Source organism: Triticum urartu, chromosome 7A (assembly GCF_056163025.1).
Source record: "Triticum urartu cultivar PI428250 chromosome 7A, HENAU_Tu73, whole genome shotgun sequence".
Classification (NCBI taxonomy): domain Eukaryota; kingdom Viridiplantae; phylum Streptophyta; class Magnoliopsida; order Poales; family Poaceae; genus Triticum; species Triticum urartu.
Window position 1 is genome coordinate 456,419,270 of NC_141879.1, and position 22,117 is coordinate 456,441,386.

At 46.5% G+C, this 22,117-nt stretch overlaps 1 protein-coding gene across 1 annotated transcript in view; it reads left to right on the forward strand.

Annotated features, from left to right (window-relative positions):
- The window catches only part of LOC125525860 (UDP-glycosyltransferase 85A3), a 37,236-nt gene extending 15,432 nt beyond the window's left edge, over positions 1 to 21,804 (forward strand). The window contains exon 2 of the mRNA XM_048690866.2: positions 20,569 to 21,804. Coding sequence (XP_048546823.1) covers positions 20,569 to 21,527 — 959 coding nt within the window. The 3' untranslated portion in view covers positions 21,528 to 21,804. The remainder of the gene's footprint in view (positions 1 to 20,568) is intronic.
- Positions 21,805 to 22,117: the final 313 nt, after the last annotated feature.

The following is a 22,117-nucleotide window of genomic DNA, read 5'->3' on the forward strand; positions in this document are numbered from 1 at the left end:
TACAATTCTGGGAGATGTGTCCTTCTTCCCCACATGAATAGCAAGATTTAGTGCAGGGTTTACTCGGGTCCTCTTTACGTGTGTCTTCCACATCTTCCTTCATCACGGGTTCCTTTAAAATTTCCATGAGGGCTTCTTTCATTACTTCGTTCTTCTGCTGGATGGTTCGTTGTACCAAGGGGTAAATGTGACACTGTGCAGGGTAGTGGGTAGTCCCTTCACACAAGAAACAAGTGATCTGCCTAGTTGGGCATTCTTCAGCTGGGTGACTTCCTTCACAATTAGGGCATTCATCCTCGTGTTATTTATGGGTGTGTCCGATTTCTCCACAAATCTTGCATGCACAATGTTTCTTCATATCCTTTCCATAGGTCTTCAACTTCTGGGAAACAAGCCGAGACTTTGGCAGAGTCAACTTAAATTCTTTCCAAGTGGTTACTCTTTGCCATCCATTGATGGTTTGGTACATCCTCCACCAAGTAGCAGCACCTCTTTCAAAGCATTGAAGAGCATGCTGGGCCATATCCTTTCTGACTATAGGGTTGTTCTCCATATGATCCTCCATGTTCTGAATCCATCGGTCCGTCTCCAATTGACTCATCGGTCCAGAAAATATAAGCTCATCTTCATTTATCCTCTATTGGGTCCATGGGTTTTGGGGTGAGATAAGAGAGATCAAGAGAGAGGGATACACAAAATGCAAACAACAGTTTTGAAAAGACAGATTTTTGTTGTGGCTGTCGAAAAACATCAAACAAGTGATAGCTCACAATCGTCGCATCTAACGTAGGTATATAACAGGGGTTTGGTCTTCTAAAGGTCAATAAATCTTCAACGTCTCCAAACTCTTCAAGCCTTGTTCATGCCTCCAATGGCTTCTTTCGGTCGTGCTTGATCTTTCTCAAGTCCTTTTGCCAGATCAACTCTGTTGACGCGAAGTCTCTCATGACATCCTTGAATATTCTGGAGATGCATTTCAAACTTCTGGGTTTCAACATCCTTGGCATGAGCCATGGTCATACTATCCTTCCGTTCCTGATAAATCTCCGGTATCTCGAGGTTGTAGCTCCTCCAGATTGGCTACTTTCAGCTTTTGGTTCCTGGGTTCTTCACGAAATGCTCCTTGTCAAAATACGGCTTCTTGTAGCTCCACCTTAAACTTCTTGATGTACTACTCCAGACCCTGGTGTTACACCGGCTAAGGTTAAAACTTCATCTTACTATTAGGTGCTCCATCAGCCTTCTTCCATCAAATCCATTCTGAAGAAATGCATCCTTAACTCAGCACGGTGACAATAGCATTAGCGGGTGATAACATCACGGATAACCGTGTTTCTGCCCTTGTCATTGCCATGAGCTATCTTCCATAGTTGATATCCCCTGCCTTAGGGTTTTCTTGACAAAACTTTGAGTTCTCAACTCTCCATATTTTGAACTTTCTCCAATACACCTTGATCTCGGGTATTGACAACTTCCATAGTCTTCCAAGTTCCATAAGGGTAGCCTTCCTAGGTCATACAAATCTGGGGATTCTTCGGAGCCTTCAAATTCTACTTGTCTTCGGTCTTCAACCGTTGTAGTTTCCATTATCATAATGTATGGTAAAATCTCCTTCATTCCATAGTGGTCTCAGTTGTCCGATATCTTGTACTTCTTGGAGTGGTCTCATCCGTCGAATCTTCGAATGGTCAAAAGGGGAAAGGGGTATGGTCTCACTAAAGGGAATTTTTGAATAAGCTCAGAAGAGAAGAGAGGTAAAAGGTCTTTTTGAAAGGGAAAGTTGTAGAGAAAAAATCTTTGCTATGGGCTTGCCAGTTTCTAGGGTCACGTCCTACAGTCAACATGTGCTCTGATACCATCTTGTAGCGACCCGACCCGAATGGATCAAGTCTCTGGGCTTATGTGTCATCCTTGGATCAGTATGCTGACACACACAGTACTCGAAGGATTTATAACAGAGGTAAATCACATGTATAAAGTAACGTAAATACTATTACCTCAAACCATATAGCGGAAGCAACAAGGTTGTGGTTTCCCATCAACACCAACGGCAAAGTTGAGTGTAGAAACCGTAACCCTAACGTATCACTTACTCGTCGTAAGAAACCTGCAACATAAGACGTTGCAGCCCGAAACGGGTCAGTACATTGAATGTACTGGCAAATTCACACCATAGAGAATAATGAACAATGGCTATCACTATATGCATATTTGGCTGGTGGAAAAGCTCTATGGTTATAAGGTTTTTGCGTAAAGCCAATTTTTCCCTACTGCAAAGGAATAAATTTTAATTAACTATCATGGTGGTTGTGAAACATCGAGAATGGTTGACAGCATTCTCAATCCCAATTAAAAATAATTAAAACCCAACAACATTAATTAGGAGTAACGTGATGAGATTCACAATGATATTCAAGTACTAGATACTCAAGTTGTCCATAACTGGGGACACAGCTAATCATGATTAGTTTGTTACTCTGCAGAGGTTTGCGCACGTTTCCCCACAAGACTCGATCGCCTCCGTTTGTTTTCTCGCACTACATGGTGTTTGAGAAGACGGATGACCGAGACACAGTCTTTCAGAAGTGCTAGCACCTTACATGTGGGGTAGACCGTACCACCTACAACCCCTACATCTGCTAGTCCACCCCGTAAGAGTTCGCACAACTTAGTCAACTATGCCAGAGCCCATAGTAGCATGTGGCTGCACACGGAAGTTTCTAGCATGAAAGATCTTATGATCCCTTTGAGCCTGGGTGGCGGTCCAAAAAAAACAGGCAAGTCCTGATAGACATCAGGTGCCTCAATCCACCCAGATGTGTGTTAGGTTGCCACCTTAGATAAACCATTAAAATTATCAATCTCACATCTGTCATGGATATCACTCACCCAATCCACGTCTACTAGCATAGCATGGCATAATAAGCAAACGTAGAAGTAACTCCCAAAGGTTTCATAATAATACAGGTAATAGGTACTACCTCATCTACTTCCCATCCCACAATTTATTAGATCCTAATCATGCAATGTGTGAGGATTGATCTAATGCAATAAAACATGGGTTGTAGAAAAGGTATGATCAAAGTGTGAACTTGCCTGCAATGTTGATGAAGATGATGCGCACTCAAAACTCTTGATAGATCTACTCGTCACACTCCGGTCAATCTATCGTAAGCAAACAATAGTAACCACACAATAAGTACTCATCTAATGCGCAAGTAAAACTCGAACGAGAGAACGAACCAGATAGTTGAACTTAAGAACTCCGGTTGCAAAGAAAGAAAGAACCGAACAAACGACGGAAAATGGCGGAAAAACAACTCGGTTCTAGCAAGTTGAAACTAGGTCAAATTTTACTGGGGCAAAAACTTGTTCAAGTTGATTAGACGGAACGGCGGTTTCGAGATGAAACTCCAGGCGCTTGAATCACCTGATTCCGATAAACGAGCACGAAGAAAAACTAGAACGAAGATCGGATCTGAGATCGCGATCGCGGAATAAATCCGACGAGAAAAAAAAGAAGAACGGTTATACGAACGGACGTTCTTTAACCTAGAAGAATCCGGTGATCACGTTCGTTAGGACGAACGGTCCGGCGAACGGTCCAAAGGCAACTAAATCGGAAAAGAAAACGAATCCGATCTAGGGTTTCGGAGAAAAAGAGATCGAAACGAAAAACCGATCTAGAAAACCGGAACGGTTTAGCGAAGAATCGGAGAGAAAACAAATTGGTAGAGAAGAAAAGAATCGGAACGGTTTATAAGAAAACCGAACCGAGGGAAAGAAGAGACGTGGCGCGGTACCTCCGGCGAACGGCGGCGACGGCGGCGTTGACGCAGGGCGGCGGCGGTGCGGTGACGCATGGCGGCGGCGGCGGTGTATGGCGGCGTTGGGCGCGGCGGCGATTCACAAGGGCGGCGGCGCGGGTGAGGCGGCGGGCGAGGCGGCGTGGCGCGGTTGAGGGACGCGGTGGCGGGTGAGGGGTGGCGCGGTTGAGGGACGCGGCGGCGGGTGAGCAAGGTGCGGCGGCGGCGCTAGGGCACAAGGGCGGCAGCGGCGCTAGGGCACAAGGGCGGCGGCGCGGGTGAGGCGGCGGGCGAGGCGGGGTGATGGTGAGGTGGTGGTGCGGCGGCGGCGGTGGGCAAGGTGCGGCGCGGCGCGGTGGTGGTGAGGCAGCTTAGGCGCGGGGCGGCGGTGACGCAGGGCGCGGGGTGGAGCTGCGTGCTGCTGCTTGTTGCGGCTTTGATTTGATGTGTTTAGAGGGGGGTGCTTGAGTATTTATATGGGTGAGGGAAGACAAAACTTAAGGTAGGGGGCAAGAAATAAGAATAGGAGTAGGAAAGATCTAGAAAAATAAACGGAAGTAGGACAAAAGTCCTACTAGAATTTCCTAAAAGAAAGAGGCGGCGGCTCCCTGGCGCCTGGCGCCTGCGCACGGGGAGGCTGGGGCGCTAGCGATGGCCGTGGCCTCGGCCGGCTGGTGGCTTGGGCCTTTGGCCCAAGGCGCTGCAGTTTTTTTTTAAATAGATCCGCGCTCGGAAAAATACAGAAAAACAAAATCTACCGGACTCCAAAACTAATAAAGTAAATTTTCCCCGATTCCTAAAAATAAGCCGAACAAAATGAACTTTTCTCCGGGCCTAAAACAAAATTTTCAAAAACGCGCATTTTTCCCTATCCAAATAAAATGCGAATAAACACCGGAAAACAAAATTTGATCTATTTATTAAATCTTCATTTTTCCTATATTTTGGGAAAGTCATATTATTCCCTCTCTTATATTTTTGACGTCGGAAAAATAATTAAAGATGAAATAAATAAATCAAATGACCCTCTTTTCAAAATTTGAGAAAACTCAAATATGAAAATAACGAAATCTCCAACTCTCTTCGGAGGTCCTTGAGTTGCGTGAAATTTCTAGGATCGACCAAAATGCAAGAAAAAGATATGCATGACGGTCTAATGTATTCCAATTTGAAATAAATAAATTCAAAAGAACTTTGAATTTAATTCTTTAAAACTCCCAACTCATATTTCATAATTTGAAGAAGTCATTTTATCTTCTCTCGTGAAAATCATTGAGTTGCTTAAAGTTTCTGAATTGGAAATATTTTCAAATGAAATTCAAATATTTTCAACACCCCTTGTCATTTAAATAAATGGAAGAAGTCATGTCATCTTCTCTCCGGGGTTTTGTGTTGAAAAGAATTTGAATTCACGAAGATCAGAAAACCAATATGAAAGTTTGGGAAAGTCCTTTTATTCCCTCTCATTTAACTTTCAAAAAGAATTCGAATTTCACTCAATTCACACAATCAATCAAACAATCAATCAATCTATCTATGTGTTTATAACATTCCAAAATTTAGAATTTTGGGATGTTACAAAAATATTCGATTTCATATCATTCCTCAGCTTGCCCTTGGAAGGGACATAGTCCTACTCTTTGCTTATCGCACTATCTGTATCACCCTGCTTTAACACAATTTTTCAATAAACAATGCATGACATTACGACTATTATTGCATTCTTGTTATATATATATATATATATGTGTGTGTGTGTGTGTGTGTGTGTGTGTTCATTAATGACGTCTTGCAACCATACACTCTGGTACGGCCAATACACCAGGGGCTTACGTACCCCACAATGCGGTGTGAAAAGTCCGAACACTTTCACAAGTGCGGCACCCCGAACTTATAGCATTATATGCATCAGCTCCGAATCATGTCTTTGGTCAAATGTTGGGGTTTGCCCGGCTCCTATGTTTTGGTACCTTACGTTCCGCTCTATCGGCTAAGGTAGCGCTAGGAGAACTACTGCGATTGTGCCCCGGTTCTGCCGGGCTGAGCACCTCAGTAGAGAAAGCTAAAACTGACTGTCATGATAAGGTGAGAGACTGGTCGCTGTTCGGCGAGGTTTTTCGAGTCCCTAAAGACTTATGCCGCTTAGGGCGAGGGGCCGTCCCTGTCCGGCTTACAGGCGTGTATCGCGCCCCGAATTCGGCCTTCCGAATACCAGGGGCTTTGCCAAAATTTAAAATTATAGAATTCTATGGCTAAGTGAGAGTGATAAAGCATTATTAGTCTGGTTGCCTTGTTCGTTGTGCTGAGCACCTCTCTCGAAGGACCCAAACATGGGAACAAGAGTGCTCAGGTTTATCCCGAACACCCCAGCACTCGTGGCATGGGGGCAGAAGTCGAGGACTAGCCATCTCTTAGATTGGATAAACAGCCAAACAGAAGGTAATATTTTAAATTCCAACAAGCGTTGCATAGCGCATATGAAACAAGTTTTCATACATACAGGATAAAACGAGCAAGTTTCATTCAAATATTACATCTTTTGAACACTCGTCCGCGATGAGACGGGTGCCCGGCAGAACACCCTCGTAGTACATCTCGGGGTGGCGGTGCTCCTTGCCCTCTGGCGGCCCCTCCTTAATCAGCTTCATGGCGTCTAGCTTGACCCACTGCAATTTCACACGGGCGAAAGCCCGGCGTGCACCTTCAATGCAGACAGATCGCTTGACGACCTCCAGCCGCGGGCAGGCATCCACGAGCCGCCTCACCAGGCCGAAGAAGCTGTTCGGAAGGGCGTCGCCAGGCCACAACCGGACTATAAAGCTCTTCATGGCCTGATCGGCCGCCTTATGTAGCTCGACCATCTGCTTCAGCTGGTCGCTCATTGGCACCGGATGTTCGGCCTCGGCATACTGAGACCAGAACAGCTTCTCCGTCGAGCTTTTGTCCTCAGCCTGGTAAAATTGTGCGGCATCGGACACACTGCGGGGCAAATCTGCGAATGCTCCTGAAGAGCTCCGGATCCGGGTAAGTAATCGGTAATTTACTTTTACATGCTTGCTTTGCATATAGAAAGCCTTACCCGCCACTATCTTCTTCATCGCGTCGATCTCTTGGAGGGCCTTTTGGACTTCGGCTTTGGCGTTTTTTACACTCTCGAGGGCCGCGGCAAGCTTAGACTCCCGCGTCTTTGAGTCAAGCTCCAACGCCTCGTGCTTCGCCATGAGAGCCTAGAGCTCTTGCTGCACCTCGCCCACCCGAGCCTCGTGCTTCTCTCGCTCGGTGCGCTCCTTGGCCGCTTTATCTTCGGCCTCGGTTAGCGCTTGCTTCAGGGTCGCCACCTCGGTCGTGGCCCCTGACAAACATACAATGATCCTGTCATTTTGCAATCGCGTCCTTTTTATATATACCTATCTATAGACTGGGTATTACTTACCCTTGTTCTCCTCGAGCTGCCTCTTGGCAAGGCCGAGCTCTTTCTTGGACCCCTCGAGGTCCTGCTTCAGTACGGCGACCTTCGCAATTAGTGCGACGGATGCCAGTAGCGAAGCCTGCTTATGCATATTGACATACTTATATTAGACTCCTGCGATATTATTTGATCCTCTGTTCGGCTTTTCTTTGTGAACACCGAACAAAGCATCAGGGGCTACTGTCTATGCGGTAATATTTCTACTACATTTTAAAAACACTTAACTCAAAGCCTGTTAGAAGGCTGGCACAGGCTTCAGTCAATCCGCTCTTGGCGGACTGAACCTTCTGGATCACCGCACTCATGATAGTGCGGTGCTCCTCGTCGATGGAAGCACTGTGAAGCGCTTCCAGCAGATTGTCCGGTGCCTCTGGATGGACAGAGGTCACCGGCACAGGCGTTTTGCCCCTCTTAGAAGGAGGCCGCCTGCCCGAGTCCGGAACCGCTGGAGGGTCCGGCACGGTGTTCGGCTGAGGGCCGAACTCGGAGCTCTCGGGGCCCCCGTCCCCGCGGCTCCCGGAGTCCGGAAGGTCGCCTTGAGGCGCCTCCAGGACTGTCTCCCCTTGATTCGGTGCCTCTTGAGACAACACCTCGGCGTCGTCGGCAGGATGAGGGGAGGTGGTGGTCGGGACTGGATCGCTATCCATGTCCGACAAGCCCAAGGAGCCGTCCGATGATACATCGATACTGGCTCGTGGCGGCCTGCATAATTGCGTTCCGCGTTAGGGAAAGCAGTGCGACAAAGGAATCCTAGGAGTTACTTTGGTATCCGAATACTTACGATCTCCCCGGGGCCTTGACCCTAGGCAACCACTCGCCTTCGCCTTCATCGGCGGCGGTGGAACTGTCCAGAAGGAGAGTCCTTCCCTTCTTGGACCCTCCGGCCTCCCCGGTTGGGGCGGCCTTCCTTTTCTTGTCTCCCCCAGTCGGTGGGGGGCCATCTTCTTCTTCTTCTTCCTCGTCTTCGGGGGAAGAGTGCGCCGCAGAGTCATCGGACGGTGAGTCCGGCAACACCGGGCGTCGGGAACTCTTTCGGGTTCCCTTGGCCTTCTTGGTCTTCTCTGGCACCTTATAAGGGGCCGGAGTTAGCATCTTCGCCAGAAGAGCGTCTACGGGGCCTTCGGGCAAAGGAGCCGGACAGTCGATCTGTCCGGCCATCTTTTGCCAGTCTTGTCAAAGGTATGGGAGTTTAGATCCCGCATAGAGTCAATCTATATAAAAAAGTATCCTGTGAAAGGTAAAGCAGCTTACCGCACTGGCTTGGCGCTTCACGCTGAATCCGTGATCCTCAGTAATAGGGGGAGAGACCTTGGCACTTTTGAACAGCACCCTCCAGGCGTCTTCATGAGTCGTGTCGAAGAGCCTGTTCAGAGTCCGGTGCTGCGCCGGATTGAACTCCCACAAGGTGAACTCCCATTGTTGGCACGGGAGTATCCGGCGGATGAGCATAACCTGGACTATGTTGACAAGCTTGAGCTTCTTGTCCACCATGTTTTGAATACATGTTTGGAGTCCGTTTAGCTCTTTCAAACTACCCCAGGACAGGCCCTTCTCTTTCCAGGAGGTGAGCCGCATGGGGATGCCAGATCGGAACTCGGGGGCCGCTACCCATGCGGGGTCGCGCGGCTCGGTGATATAGAACCACCCCGATTGCCACCCCTTTATGGTTTCCACAAAGGAGCCCTCGAGCCATGTTATGTTGGGCATCTTGCCCACCATGGCGCCTCCGCACTCCGCCTAGCGGCCGCCCACTACCTTCAGCTTGACATTGAAGGTCTTCAGTCATAGGCCGAAGTGGGGCTTGATGCGGAGGAAGGCCTCGCACACGACGATAAACGCCGAGATGTTGAGGATGAAGTTCGGGGCCAGATCGTGGAAATCCAGGTCGTAATAAAACATGAGCCCCCGGATGAAGGGATGGAGAGGGAATCCCAGTCCGCGGAGGAAATGGGTGAGGAATACCACCCTCTCATGGGGCCTAGGGGTGGGGATGAGCTGCCCCTCATCTGGGAGCCGGTGCGCGATGTCGTCGGGCAGGTATCCAGCTCTCCTCAGTTTCTTGATGTCTCCCTCCGTGACGGAGGAGACCATCCACTTGCCTCCTGCTCCAGACATGACTGGAGAAGGTCGAGGTGGAAAGTGCGGACTTGGGCACTAGAGCTCGAGTGTGCGAGAATGGATGAGCAAAGGAGGAAGAAGGCATGGATAGAAAGGTGAATCCTTATCCCTTTATATGGTCGGACGAAACTAAGCATCCCCACTTGCCTGGTAAAACTCGCTTATCCCCCAAGCGCCGCAATTGATGGCACGGTTGGGTTACCCACGCCCGTATTGATGAGAATCCCGTAATAAGGGGACACGATCTCTGCTTTGATAAGACGTGTCGAAAAACTGCCTCGCGTTATGTGTGGGGCTGGTTAAAAGAAACGGTTCGAATAATCACCAGGCCATGACGCAACGTCACGCTGCCAAAACAAGCCAGCAGATTAGATCTGCAAAAATATTATTCTCTCTACGGTGGAATGTGGAATTTATTTTGCAGGGTCGGACACTATCCTCGTATTCAAATTCTTCTGTGATGTATTCGGAGAAGGAACCCGCCTTGCAATGCCGAAGACAATACTGCGCGCCGGACTCATCGTCATTGAAGCCTGGTTCAGGGGCTACAGAGGGAGTCCTGGATTAGGGGGTCTCCGGACAGCCGGACTACCTCCAATGGCCGGACTGTTAGATTATAAAGATACAAGGTTGAAGACTTCGTCTCGTGTCCGGATGGGACTCTACTTGGCGTGGAAGGCAAGCTAGGCGATACGGATATGGATATCTCCTCCTTTGTAACCGACCTTGTGTAATCCTAACCCTCTCTGGTGTCTATATAAACCGGAGGGTTTTAGTCCGTAGGACAACAATCATAACATACAATCATACCATAGGCCAGCTTCTAGGGTTTAGCCTCTCTGATCTCGTGGTAGATCTACTCTTGTACTACTCATATCATTCATATTAATCAAGCAGGACGTAGGGTTTTACCTCCATCAAGAGGGCCCGAACCTGGGTAAAACATCGTGTCCCCTGCCTCCTGTTACCATCCGGCCTAGACGCACAGTTCGGGACCCCCTACCCGAGATCCGCCGGTTTTGACACCGACACAGCCCTCGTATATGAAATACGAGCGCCGATGATATGTTTATTTTGACTCTGTTGCGACCGTTTATTTGTTGAAAGTGGCCCATTGACAGCTTCCACCCCCTTGTAGATGCTACTCAGGGTGTTTCTGCAATAACAAAACAACCCTTAGCCGACGTCTCGGTGCCCGAAGGCGGTTGTGTTAGCAGAAACAAGGCAATCAAATATGCGGGATTTATAACTTTCACTTAGACTTAGTCATAGGAGCTTTAAACTGGGGAAGCTGGCTACGAGCCCCCGGTTAGTGTTCGGCACCTACTGAAGTCTAGCCATTAACACTTCAGCCAATGTTATGAAAGGCCCATCGTCTAACATGGGGTAATCGGTATCGATCTATAATTTGACATCGTCATCGGATCGCTGACCAGTTTACGCCCATTGTGACAGTCAGTTTCCGGCTTTCTCCACTAAGGTGCTTAACCATTCGAGCTGAAAGCACAATCGCAGTGGTTCTCCCTTTGCACACCTAGCCGAACAAAGCGGAACATGGGAGGCAAGCACAGGAGCCGGGCAACCCAACTATTGACCAAAGACACAATTCGAAACCGATGCATATAGAGCAATATCCGAGAATGTTTTTGCCGAATCTCTAAAGGTGCCCGGCGTTGCACTGCGAGACTTATGCTAGAAACACACAAATAGTTTAAAAGTGCCATAGACTTGGAAAACCAAAAACATCAGTAAAAACTTGACGTCCGAACTAGATCAAGTGTTCGGTACCAATACGAAAATTGGTCTTAAAAAAATATGCTTCTGTCGTGCTTTAACATGACACATCCTATCTCAAAAATTCAAGCGAGTCAGCCTACGGCTTCAACCTTCTATCCCGAAGGCGGAGTACTTCTCGTTAGGCCAGTTTAGCAAACTAAACTTTAGCGGCTTTGAGAGAGAAATTAGGCTCCTCGGCTATTGACCACACACACTCGCGTCGAAAAAAGGAGTGATAAAAAAGATTTTGCAACGACTAAGAAGAATAATACTTATTATAAAACAGCTCACATAAATTTAAGAGCCCCCAAGTGATTTGGTAAAATAATTTTATGTATAATGATTGTATGTACCGAAGTACGTATATCATATATGTGTTCATCCGAACTTTGAACGCGTCTTAACCGACCGTCGGCTTCTCCCTCTTTGGTCAAGGGCCTAAAAGTGTTATATACTCCATCTATCGAGAATATCGACGGTGTTTCCGATAACCAGACAATCAGGACATAAGGCTGTAACAGACAAATCACGCTCAAGGAACTTATGCTATATTACTGATGAAGTATAAGAAGTATCTTTGAAGAAAATAGTACCCCCACCGGTACCTTTCTTCAGTTGCTCATTGTTACTATGAGACTTGTGCAATAGATTTTTTGTACTCATGAGTTCTGTTGTGTGCCGACCATGATTGAATACAATAAGAGTGCTAGCTTTTGGCTTCATCCAGTCTGAGGTCCGAGCTCGGATGACCCGATCGTGACAATCGCAGAGGTGCTCCCTTTACTCCCTAGCCGAACAGTCGGGAACATGGGGGTAAACACAGGAGCAAGGCAACCTAGCTTGCGGAACACTTAGGTCAACATGGTGAATATTGTGGCGTAATACACGAACAAGAAATGATGTCGTACAAGTATAATCATATGCAAGAGGAAAGGCTTCATAAAGGAAGCCCCCAAGTAAACGGAGTATTTGAATTTGTGTGTCACAAACAAAGTTTTGACAAGGAAATTTTTCACAAACAACTCTTTGCCAAAGAAAAAGTATAATGCTTGGTCGAACCGAACAAAATTTAAAACTGAAAGCTTTTGAGCATGAAAGCGACTTAGCTGGTTAATGTGCTTGATGTCGATGACGCAGGCCGAGATTGCGGCGGGACGAGGTCCCAGCCCCCGAGCCGGTCCTGAGATGGCCGAGCACGGAGTTCGGCATTCCAAAGTGGTGACATAGCACGGTCGATGTGACCAGCCGAAATCCTCAGTCCGACTGAGGCGTGATGATGACGTCAGCACGCCGAGGTGAACGCGTGACGCAGCCGAAATCGTTAACACAGGGACACGCACTGAGGCGACGCCACAACTTGATCGATGCAGGCAGGACAACGACGTCGGCCCACAGAGTTGACCGCGTGACGCAGTCGAAGTTGATTATCTACACACATAAAATAGTGCAAGCAAGAAATTACAACAATAGTAATAGTTGAAAGAAAAAATGATTATTTGCACAATTAAGTTTATGTAAAGTAGATAAAAGAAAAATAGTCTGGCGTCTAGGTTAATGAAGACGGAGGAGTGACGACGTATTTTTATAGGGTAGATCCGGTTGCAGATATGGCGTTCGCCAGACTGCGGACAAAAAATCCACATCCATGTGATGATGAAGCGCTAGTGCAAAGCTAGTTTGCATTGTTTGTTAATTAGACCTCAAAAACCGTATTGCAAAAACTGGCATTTTTGCATTAGTACTTTGGCCTATACACACGGTAGAGAAAACCACTACCAGTGGACGATAGCAACCAATTGTGCCGAATTAAAGAAAGGAAAGAGCACAAAGAAATAGAAAGGACTTCCTGGATGGCCGCTGCCCCTGTCGGAGTATCACAAGACTGCATCGAGCTGACCAATATGCAGAACGGCTGATCTGAACGTGAAGGTTGGTCTGACGAAGGTTCTGATACGTAGGTCGGCCTGCCCGATTGACGCAGACAGAAAGTGTTTGTACATGCGCCATTAAATATCTCTGTAGAAAATAATGCAGTACAAACAGACAAAAAATATATTCTGCATGTAATAATTTTACGTGTTGACCAAATAGTTAGGAAGAAATAAACACGCTCGACTACGATGACCGTAGCAAACCGAGGTGAGAAAACAAAAGTGATCTGGACAAAACTAGTATCAACTAGTACCTAGACTACATTGGTTTTGATCTTATACGTTGAAGTAGTAGTACTCAAATTACCAGAATCTACCAATCAAATCTAGGGTACCGCACTGTAAAACTAGTAGCCAACCAGGTTAGCAATGCCCCAGGTCCATGCACTTTTTAACAAAAGGTAGAGGAGGACCGGCAGCCGAACTAAGGGCCGGAATAAAAAACAAAAAGAAAGGAATCTTCCTTGATATGCCCGACCGAGGCGAGATGTGATCGGCCCATGGATCGCCCCTGTTTTTGCACTGACCCAAGCAGTGTATCTGCAACCCCAAGGTGCTGCTGCATGCACACGTTTCTTCGGGAGTTTCCATGGCGCGCGGGGTAGCAATCTTTGTGATTAATATTGCTTTCTATAACCGCAGCGGTGTCCCGATCTAACACACTGTCAGGCGACGGGTACGACCATCGTCGTTAAAATTTTCCTGATCTTGGTTTGACCGCGAACAAAGTAGCCCAATTCGGCAGCAACAATTTGCAAAAAGAGATGATATACATAAAATAGATCTAACTAGAAGAATATCATCTGATTGTCCCATCAATCCGCGACGATCGTCCAGCAGGCTCTCAATGAAAGCACCAATGCCGGTTCTATATCCGGCGTACCTCATAGTAGGGGTCTTAAGTTAGACGTCTTGGAGCGATGGTAACATGGACACAGGATTTTACCCAGGTTCGGGCTCCCTTGAAAAGATAATACCCTACGTCTTGCTTTTGATTGTATTGATATGAGGATAGTACATACTACAGGTATCTACCACGAGATTGTAGTAATGAATATGAGATTATCTATTGACTAGCCTGGCCTCGGCTTTTATATGCATCCTAGGCCTAGGCTTTAGGAGAGCCCTTGACTTGAGCGCCAAGTCTTGTGGAGTCTTTATTGTATGCGGCATGGGCTGCCTAAATTGGCCCATTAGTGAAACGTCATGGGGTCCTCGGCCCGACCCACCTGGTCGGGAGACGACGTGGTGAGTACCCCCTAGTCCAGGACACCCTCACCAATTGATCTAAGTACCGAACGTACGGCACCTCCGTGTTCAGCACACGTTCAGCTCAATGACGTCCCTCGAACTCTTGATCCAGTAGAGGGTCGAGGGAGAGTTCCGTCAGCACGACGGCATGGTGACGATGATGGTAATGTGATCCGCGTAGGGCTTCGCCTAAGCACTACGACACTATGACCGAAGGAGTAAACTGTGGAGGGGGCACCGCACACAGCTAAGAGAATTCTTGGTGTGCCTTTGGGGTGCCCCCCGCCCTCGTATATAAAGGGGGGAGGAGGAGGCAGGCGGCCAGGAAGGGCGAGCAAGGGGGAGTCCTACTTGGACTCCTAGTCCAAGTAGGATTCACACCCTTCCCCTTTTCCTTTCTCCACCGGAGGGAATAGGAAGGAGAGGGAAGGGGAAAGGGAAGGGGGCCGCGCCCCTCCTCCTTGTCCTATTCGGACTCCCTAGGAGGGGGCGCGCGCCACCCCCGCAGGCTTTCCTTTCTCTCCCTTTACGTCCATGTAGGCCTAACACTTTCCCGGGGGCTCCGGTAACCCCTCGGTACTCCGGAAAAATACCCGAATCACTCGGAATCATTCCGATGTCCGAATACTATTTTCCAATATATGAATCTTTACCTCTTGACAATTTTGAGAGTCCTCATCATGTCCGTGATCTCATCCGGGACTCCGAACAAACTTCGGTCACCAAAACACATAACTCATAATACAAATCATCATCGAACGTTAAGCGTGCGGACCCTACCGGTTCGAGAACTATGTAGACATGACTGAGACACATCTCTGGTCAATAACCAATAGCGGAACCTGGATGCTCGTATTGGCTCCTACATATTCTATGAAGATCTTTATCGGTCAAACCGCATAACAACATACGTTATTCCCTTTGTCATAAGTATGTTACTTTCCGAGATTCGATCGTCGGTATTCTCATACCTAGTTCAATCTCGTTACTGGCAAGTCTCTTTACTCATTTCGTAATGCATCATCCCGTAACTAACTCATTAGTCACATTGCTTGCAAGGCTTATAGTGATGTGCATTACCGAGAGGGCCTAGAGATACCTCTCCGATACACAGAGTGACAAATCCTAATCTTGATCTATGCCATCTCAACAAACACCTTTGGAGACACCTATAGAGAATCTTTATAATCACCCAATTACGTTGTGACGTTTGATAGCACACAAGGTGTTCCTCCGGTATTCGGGAGTTGCACAATCTCATAGTCAGAGGAATATGTATAGTCATGAAGGAAGCAATAGCAATAAAACTAAACGATCGTAATGCTAAGCTAATGGATGGGTCTTGTCCATCACATCATTCTCTAATGATGCGATCCTGTTCATCAAATGACAACACATGTCTATGGTCAGGAAACTTAACCATCTTTGATTAACAAGCTAGTCAAGTAGAGGCATACTAGGGACACTCTATTTTGTCTATGTATTCACACATGTACTAAGTTCCCGGTTAATACAATTCTAGCATGAATAATAAACATTTATCATGATATAAGGAAATATAAATACCAACTTTATTATTAGCTCTAGGGCATATTTCCTTCACTCTCCCACTTGCACTAGAGTCAATAATCTAGATTACATAGTAATGATTCTAACACCCATGGAGTCTTGGTGCTGATCATGTGTTGCTCGTGGAAGAGGCTTAGTCAAGGGCCTGCAACATTCAGAACCGTATGTATCTTGCAAATCTCTATGTCTCCCTCCTTGACTTGATCGCGGATGGAATTGAAGCGTCTCTTGATGTGTTTGGTTCTCTTGTGAAATTTGGATTCCTTCGCCAAGGCAATAGCTCCAGTATTGTCACAAAAGATTTTTATTGGACGCGATGCACTAGGTATTACACCTAGAACGGATATGAACTCCTTCATCCGGACTCCTTCATTTGCTGCTTCCGAAGTAGCTATGTACTCCGCTTCACACATAGATCCCGCCACGACGCTCTGCTTGAAACTGCACCAACTTACAGCTCCACCATTCAATATAAATACGTATCCGGTTTGTGACTTAGAGTCATCCAGATCAGTGTCAAAGCTTGCATCGACGTAACCATTTACGACAAGCTCGGTGTCGCCTCCATAAATGAGAAATATATCCTTAGTCCTTTTCAGTTATTTCAGGATGTTCTTGACCGATGTCCAGTGATCCACTCCTGGATTACTTTGGTACCTTCCTTCTAAACTTATAGCAAGGCAGACATCAGGTCTGGTACACAACATTGCATACATTATAGAACCTATGGCTTAGGCATAGGGAATGACCTTCATTTTCTCTCTATCTTCGGTAGTGGTCGGGCATTGAGTCTAACTCAATTTCACACCTTGTAACACAGGCAAGAACCCTTTCTTTAACTTATCCATTTTGAACTTCTTCAAAACTTTATCAAGGTATTTGCTTTGTGAAAGTCCAATTAAGCGTCTTGATCTATCTCTATAGATCTTGATGCCCAATATATAAGCAGCTTCACCGAGGTCTTTCATTGAAAAATTCTTATTCGAGTATCCTTTTATGCTATCCAGAAATTATGTATTATTTCCAATCAACAATATGTCATCCACATATAATACTAGAAATGCTACAGAGCTCCCACTCACTTTCTTGCAAATACAGACTTCTTCAAAAGTCTGTATAAAACCATATGCTTTGATCACACTATCAAAGCATATATTCTAACTCTGAGAGGCTTGCATCAGTCCATAAATGGATCCCTGGAGCTTGCACACTTTGTTAGCACCTTTAGGATCGACGAAACCTTCTGGTTGCATCATATACAACTCTTCTTTAAGATATCCACTAAGGAATGCAGTTTTGACATCCATTTGCCAAATTTCATAATCATAAAATGCGGTAATTGCTAAGATGATTCGGACGGACTTGAGCATCGCTACGGGTGAGAAGGTATCATCATAGTCAACTCCTTGAACTTGTGGAAAATCTTTCGCAACAAGTCGAGCTTGGTAGACAGTAACATTACCATCAGCGTCAGTCTTTTTCTTGAAGATTCATTTATTCTCTATGGCTTGTCGGTCATCGGGCAAGTCTACCAAAGTACACACTTTGTTCTCATACATGGATCCCATCTCATTAGTCACATTGCTTGCAAGGCTTACAGTGATGTGCATTACCGAGAGGACCCAGAGATACCTCTCCGATACACGGAGTGACAAATCATAATCTTGATCTATGCCAACTCAACAAACACCTTCGAAGACATCTGTAGAGCATCTTTATAATCAACCAGTTACATTGTGACGTTTGATAGCACACAAGGTGTTCCTCCAGTATTCGAGAGTTGCACGATCTCATAGTCAAAGGAATATGCATAAGTCATGAAGAAAGCAATAGCAATAAAATTAAACAATCATAATGCTAGGCTAATGGATGGGTCTTGTCCATCACATCATTCTCTAATGATGTGATCCCGTTCATCAAATGACAACACATGTCTATGATCAGAAAACGTAACCATCTTTGATTAACGAGCTAGTTAAGTAGAGGCATACCAGGGACATTATGTTTTGTCTATGTATTCACACATGTACTAAGTTTCCGGTTAATACAATCATAGCATTAATAATAAACATTTATTATGATATAAGAAAATATAAATAACAACTTTATTATTGCCTCTAGGGCATATTTTCTTCAGCCCCAGGGTGTCCCCCAGTGCGCCGAGTTCGGCCTGGGTCCGTCGGTGCCAGTTTCGGCCGAAACCGGCGAAAAATAGGCTCTTGGGGCGCGACTGGACCGATTTTTGGGCGTCGACTCTAAAAAATCGCCTGGGAGGGTCTGTTGGGGACGCGGCTGGAGATGCTCTTACGTGTCACTCAAATGGTTGTATATAGTACTCCCTTCTTTTCAAAATATAAGGCGCGTGATTTCATATTTTTATCGCATAACTTTGACTATGAATTTTACTTATTTGCCTACAAAATTATGATAAAGACATATAAGATAAAATTGTTTTGCAAGACAAATACAATGATACTATTAATACATGTTTCATCCATGTATTTTAGTATATATACATATATATTAGTGGTCAAAGTTGTGCATCAAGGACCGTGCAGAGTCCAACGCGGCTTATATTTTGAAAAGGAGGAAGTACTATTTTAGTGCTAGATACGTACATTTGAGCGACAAGTAATTCTGCACGGACGGAGTACTTCTTAAAGAAAATCTAAAGAGTACATCTAAAACTTCTCAAATAAAATCTAAACTGATATAGTGTGTCAGAATAAAATATAATATTCTAAATTTCTATGAAGACAAACTATGAAAGCGATATGGACACCACCAAAAGAGAGAACAACATTAGCCAAGTTGCTTTTCATTCCCCTCTTGCAAGGTGACTAAGGAAATTCTTCCTCCCCTCGATATTCGCCGGCGTGCCTATGAATTCGCTCCCCTTCGCTTGCAGCTCTAGTGACAGGAAAGGAATTTCTGGTGCCTCGACTCTGGCCAATAGATAGCTAGATAGGGTTTTAGTCCTCGCAGGGGCGGCACACCGACCGATGATTGCACTTCTTCCTCAAGACAGTCTTTCGGGCACCCATTCGCCTCAAATTCGTCTGTCGGGACAGGTTAGAGGAACTCCGGCGTAGATTTCTACTAGCTCCCCAGGGCGACGAGATTAGGCTTTTCCATGGTGCATACGCAACTACGAGATTTGGTGTCAGATTCTTCAGATCGATTCAATGACGAGGACTGCGGTTCTGAGGCGTTGGTCATGAGAAGCACGTGCTCGAAGACTTCTCGGTTGTCACCAACAAGGTCAGCCTGGCTCCGGTATGGAAGCGGCAAAAGAGACACATCGATGACTCATTCTGACGGAAGCAATGGCCATTCAGCGGTCCATGGATTTCAATATAATTTTTACTATGCTTGAGGTGCTTTGTACATCTGGTGATTTTTTATAATAGATCTGATCCTTTTCGGAAGAAGTGGGGGGGGGGGGGGGGGGTAATGGGAACTGCATGAGCACTAAATGGTAGAGGAGCACTCCTACATCATACTGCCTTCAATCTTTTTATTTACATATAAGATTTTTCTGAAGTACTTTGTAAAGTTTGACCGACCTTTTTTAAAAAGTATCAACATTCACAATACGAAATCAGTACTATTAGATGCGTAATGAATTTAATTTTCATATTATGTAATTTTAGTATTGTAGATGTTGCTTTATTTTTCAAATAAATAGGCCAAATATTACTAAATTTGACTTCAGAAAAATCTTATAAGCAAAGTAAAAAGGACCTGGAAGGATCTGAACCAACCATAATCTTAGGGATCTCGGTTGAATATTCAGATTGTATTCTAATGTTTATACTTAACTTCAAACAATTACCTTCCATTTCGGCCCGACATCACCTGACCAGCGCTCTTTCTTATTGTTGTCGCTGTCGGCAAGTGCCTTGGCCGCGGCAGGGCTCACACCCAAAGCGGGGCTGACAGTTCCCGGCTAGTGGTGAGGCGTCGAGATGGTGCGATGGATCCCTCCGTGGGCCCCTCGCATTGGATCGAGGTCGCTAACTTACCTGGCCGCACCAAAAGCAAGCATGGATGGTTCCCCTTTCCTCTCTCTTCTCTTAACTGAACAGATTAGAATTAATTTGTGAATGGTGTTGGATAGCTCTCACCCGCATTATGTCTGCGGATCATGTCCGGACATTTGTGGTGTCCATTTGCGGGTTAGGAGTACTTAGCATTATTTGAAATTAATATAAACACTTTGTTGTATACCAGAACCAAGTAACCTCAGTTTCCTTTTCCCAAAATACGAACTAGAAAATGTTGTACTCCCTTCGTTCCTAAATATTTGTCTTTCTAAAGGTTTCAACAAACGACTACATACGGAGCAAAATGAGTGAATCTATACTCTAAAATATGTCTATATACATCCGTATGTGGTAACCGTTTGAAATCTCTAAAAAGACAAATATTTAGGAACGGAGGGAATAATATTCATGAACCATGGTGTTTTGCGTTGCAGTTAGCTAGTTACAACTCTTAAAACCATGGTTTCTGAGAACTGTGATTCGTTCTTTGGCTCCAAACCTCGCCTGAATTTATAAAAATTTCGAGCAGCTTAATTAGCAACAGTCAAGCCGTTCTCCTAGACTTGATTTATTCATTCCATGATTATTACGTAAGCTTGCAGACGAGAGCTGCTACACGAACGGACACCTGAGTACGACGCTCATCGACTGGATCCCGGGCATGCCGCCGATCAGCCTTGGAGACGTCTCCAGTTTCGTCCGCACCACCGACCCGGACGACTTCGGCCTCCATTTCAACATCGTGGAGGCCAACGGCTGCACCAAGGCCGGCGCGCTCATCATCAACACCTTCGACGACCTAGAGGCTGACGTCCTCGCCGCCCTCCGCGCCGAGTACCCGCGCATCTACACCGTCGGCCCCCTAGGCTCCCTCCTCAACCACCAGCTAAGGGGCGACGACGATGCCTCCGCCATAGGCCTGAGCCTGTGGAAGCAGGACACCGAGTGCCTCGCGTGGCTGGACACGCAGCAGCCGGGCTCCGTCGTGTACGCCAACTTCGGCAGCCTTACGGTCCTTTCCACCGACCAGCTCGCCGAGTTCGCGTGGGGCCTCGCGGCCAGCGGCCATCCGTTCCTCTGGTCCATCAGGGACAACCTTGTCCCCGGCGCCGGCGCTGGCGCGAGCTCGCTGCCGGCGGAGTTCGTCGCGGCGACGGCAGGGCGGTGCTGCCTGACCACGTGGTGCCAGCAGGATCGGGTCCTTGGGCACCCGGCCGTGGGGTGCTTCCTGACGCACAACGGGTGGAACTCCACCTGCGAGAGCGTGGCGGCCGGCGTGCCGATGGTGTGCTGGCCGGGGTTCGCCGACCAGTACACCAACTGCAAGTACGCCTGCGAGGTGTGGGGCGTGGGCCTCCGGGTTGACGAGGAGGTGAGGAGGGAGCAGGTGGCCAGCCACGTCAGGCATGCGATGAAGGCAGAGGAGATGCGGGGGAGCGCGGCTGGGTGGAAGGCCAAGGCGGAGGAGGCAGTGGCGCCCGGCGGGTTGTCGTGCGAGAACCTGCAGAGCATGGTCAGAGCGCTCGGCTGTGTCAATGCTGCTGAAGTCCCAGGAGTTTAACTGACCGACCAGTATCGGGGTCACCCGGTCCTCAGGCAAAGTGTTCTACGACTGCAATTGCAATCAGTGATGCCAATAAAGTGCCTGTAAGGCTTAAGCCACTGCTCGTTATTTATTTCGTACTCTATAATTCGAATATCCAACACAGCCGTCTGATCGCACCGTGATGTAGGAGTATAATATGCTTTTGGATCGTTTGATTGATGCGGATAAATGGATTTTGGGCACAAGCTTAGCTTGGTACAATTAATTCAGGAATCTGATAAACAAAACGAGCGTTTTCGGTGACAAGTTTAGTGAAGCATTGATGACAACTTCAGTTGATAGACATGACAATTTCATGCTTTAGTTTATTTTTAACAGAAAATCAGTGTGTGTTAACTAAATTGTCATCCTTGCATCACTAGAATTGTCATTGAAAACGTTTGATGTCATGTGCTCGTACCTGACGTATCATTTTTATTAATTTACACAGTGATGAAGGAAGAAAAAGATTTAAAGCAGGACAGACTCTGAAACATAAAAAATAAATCATACACACTACAATGAATTATATTTTTAAAGAGTGAACTTCCGTTTTGACGTTTTAT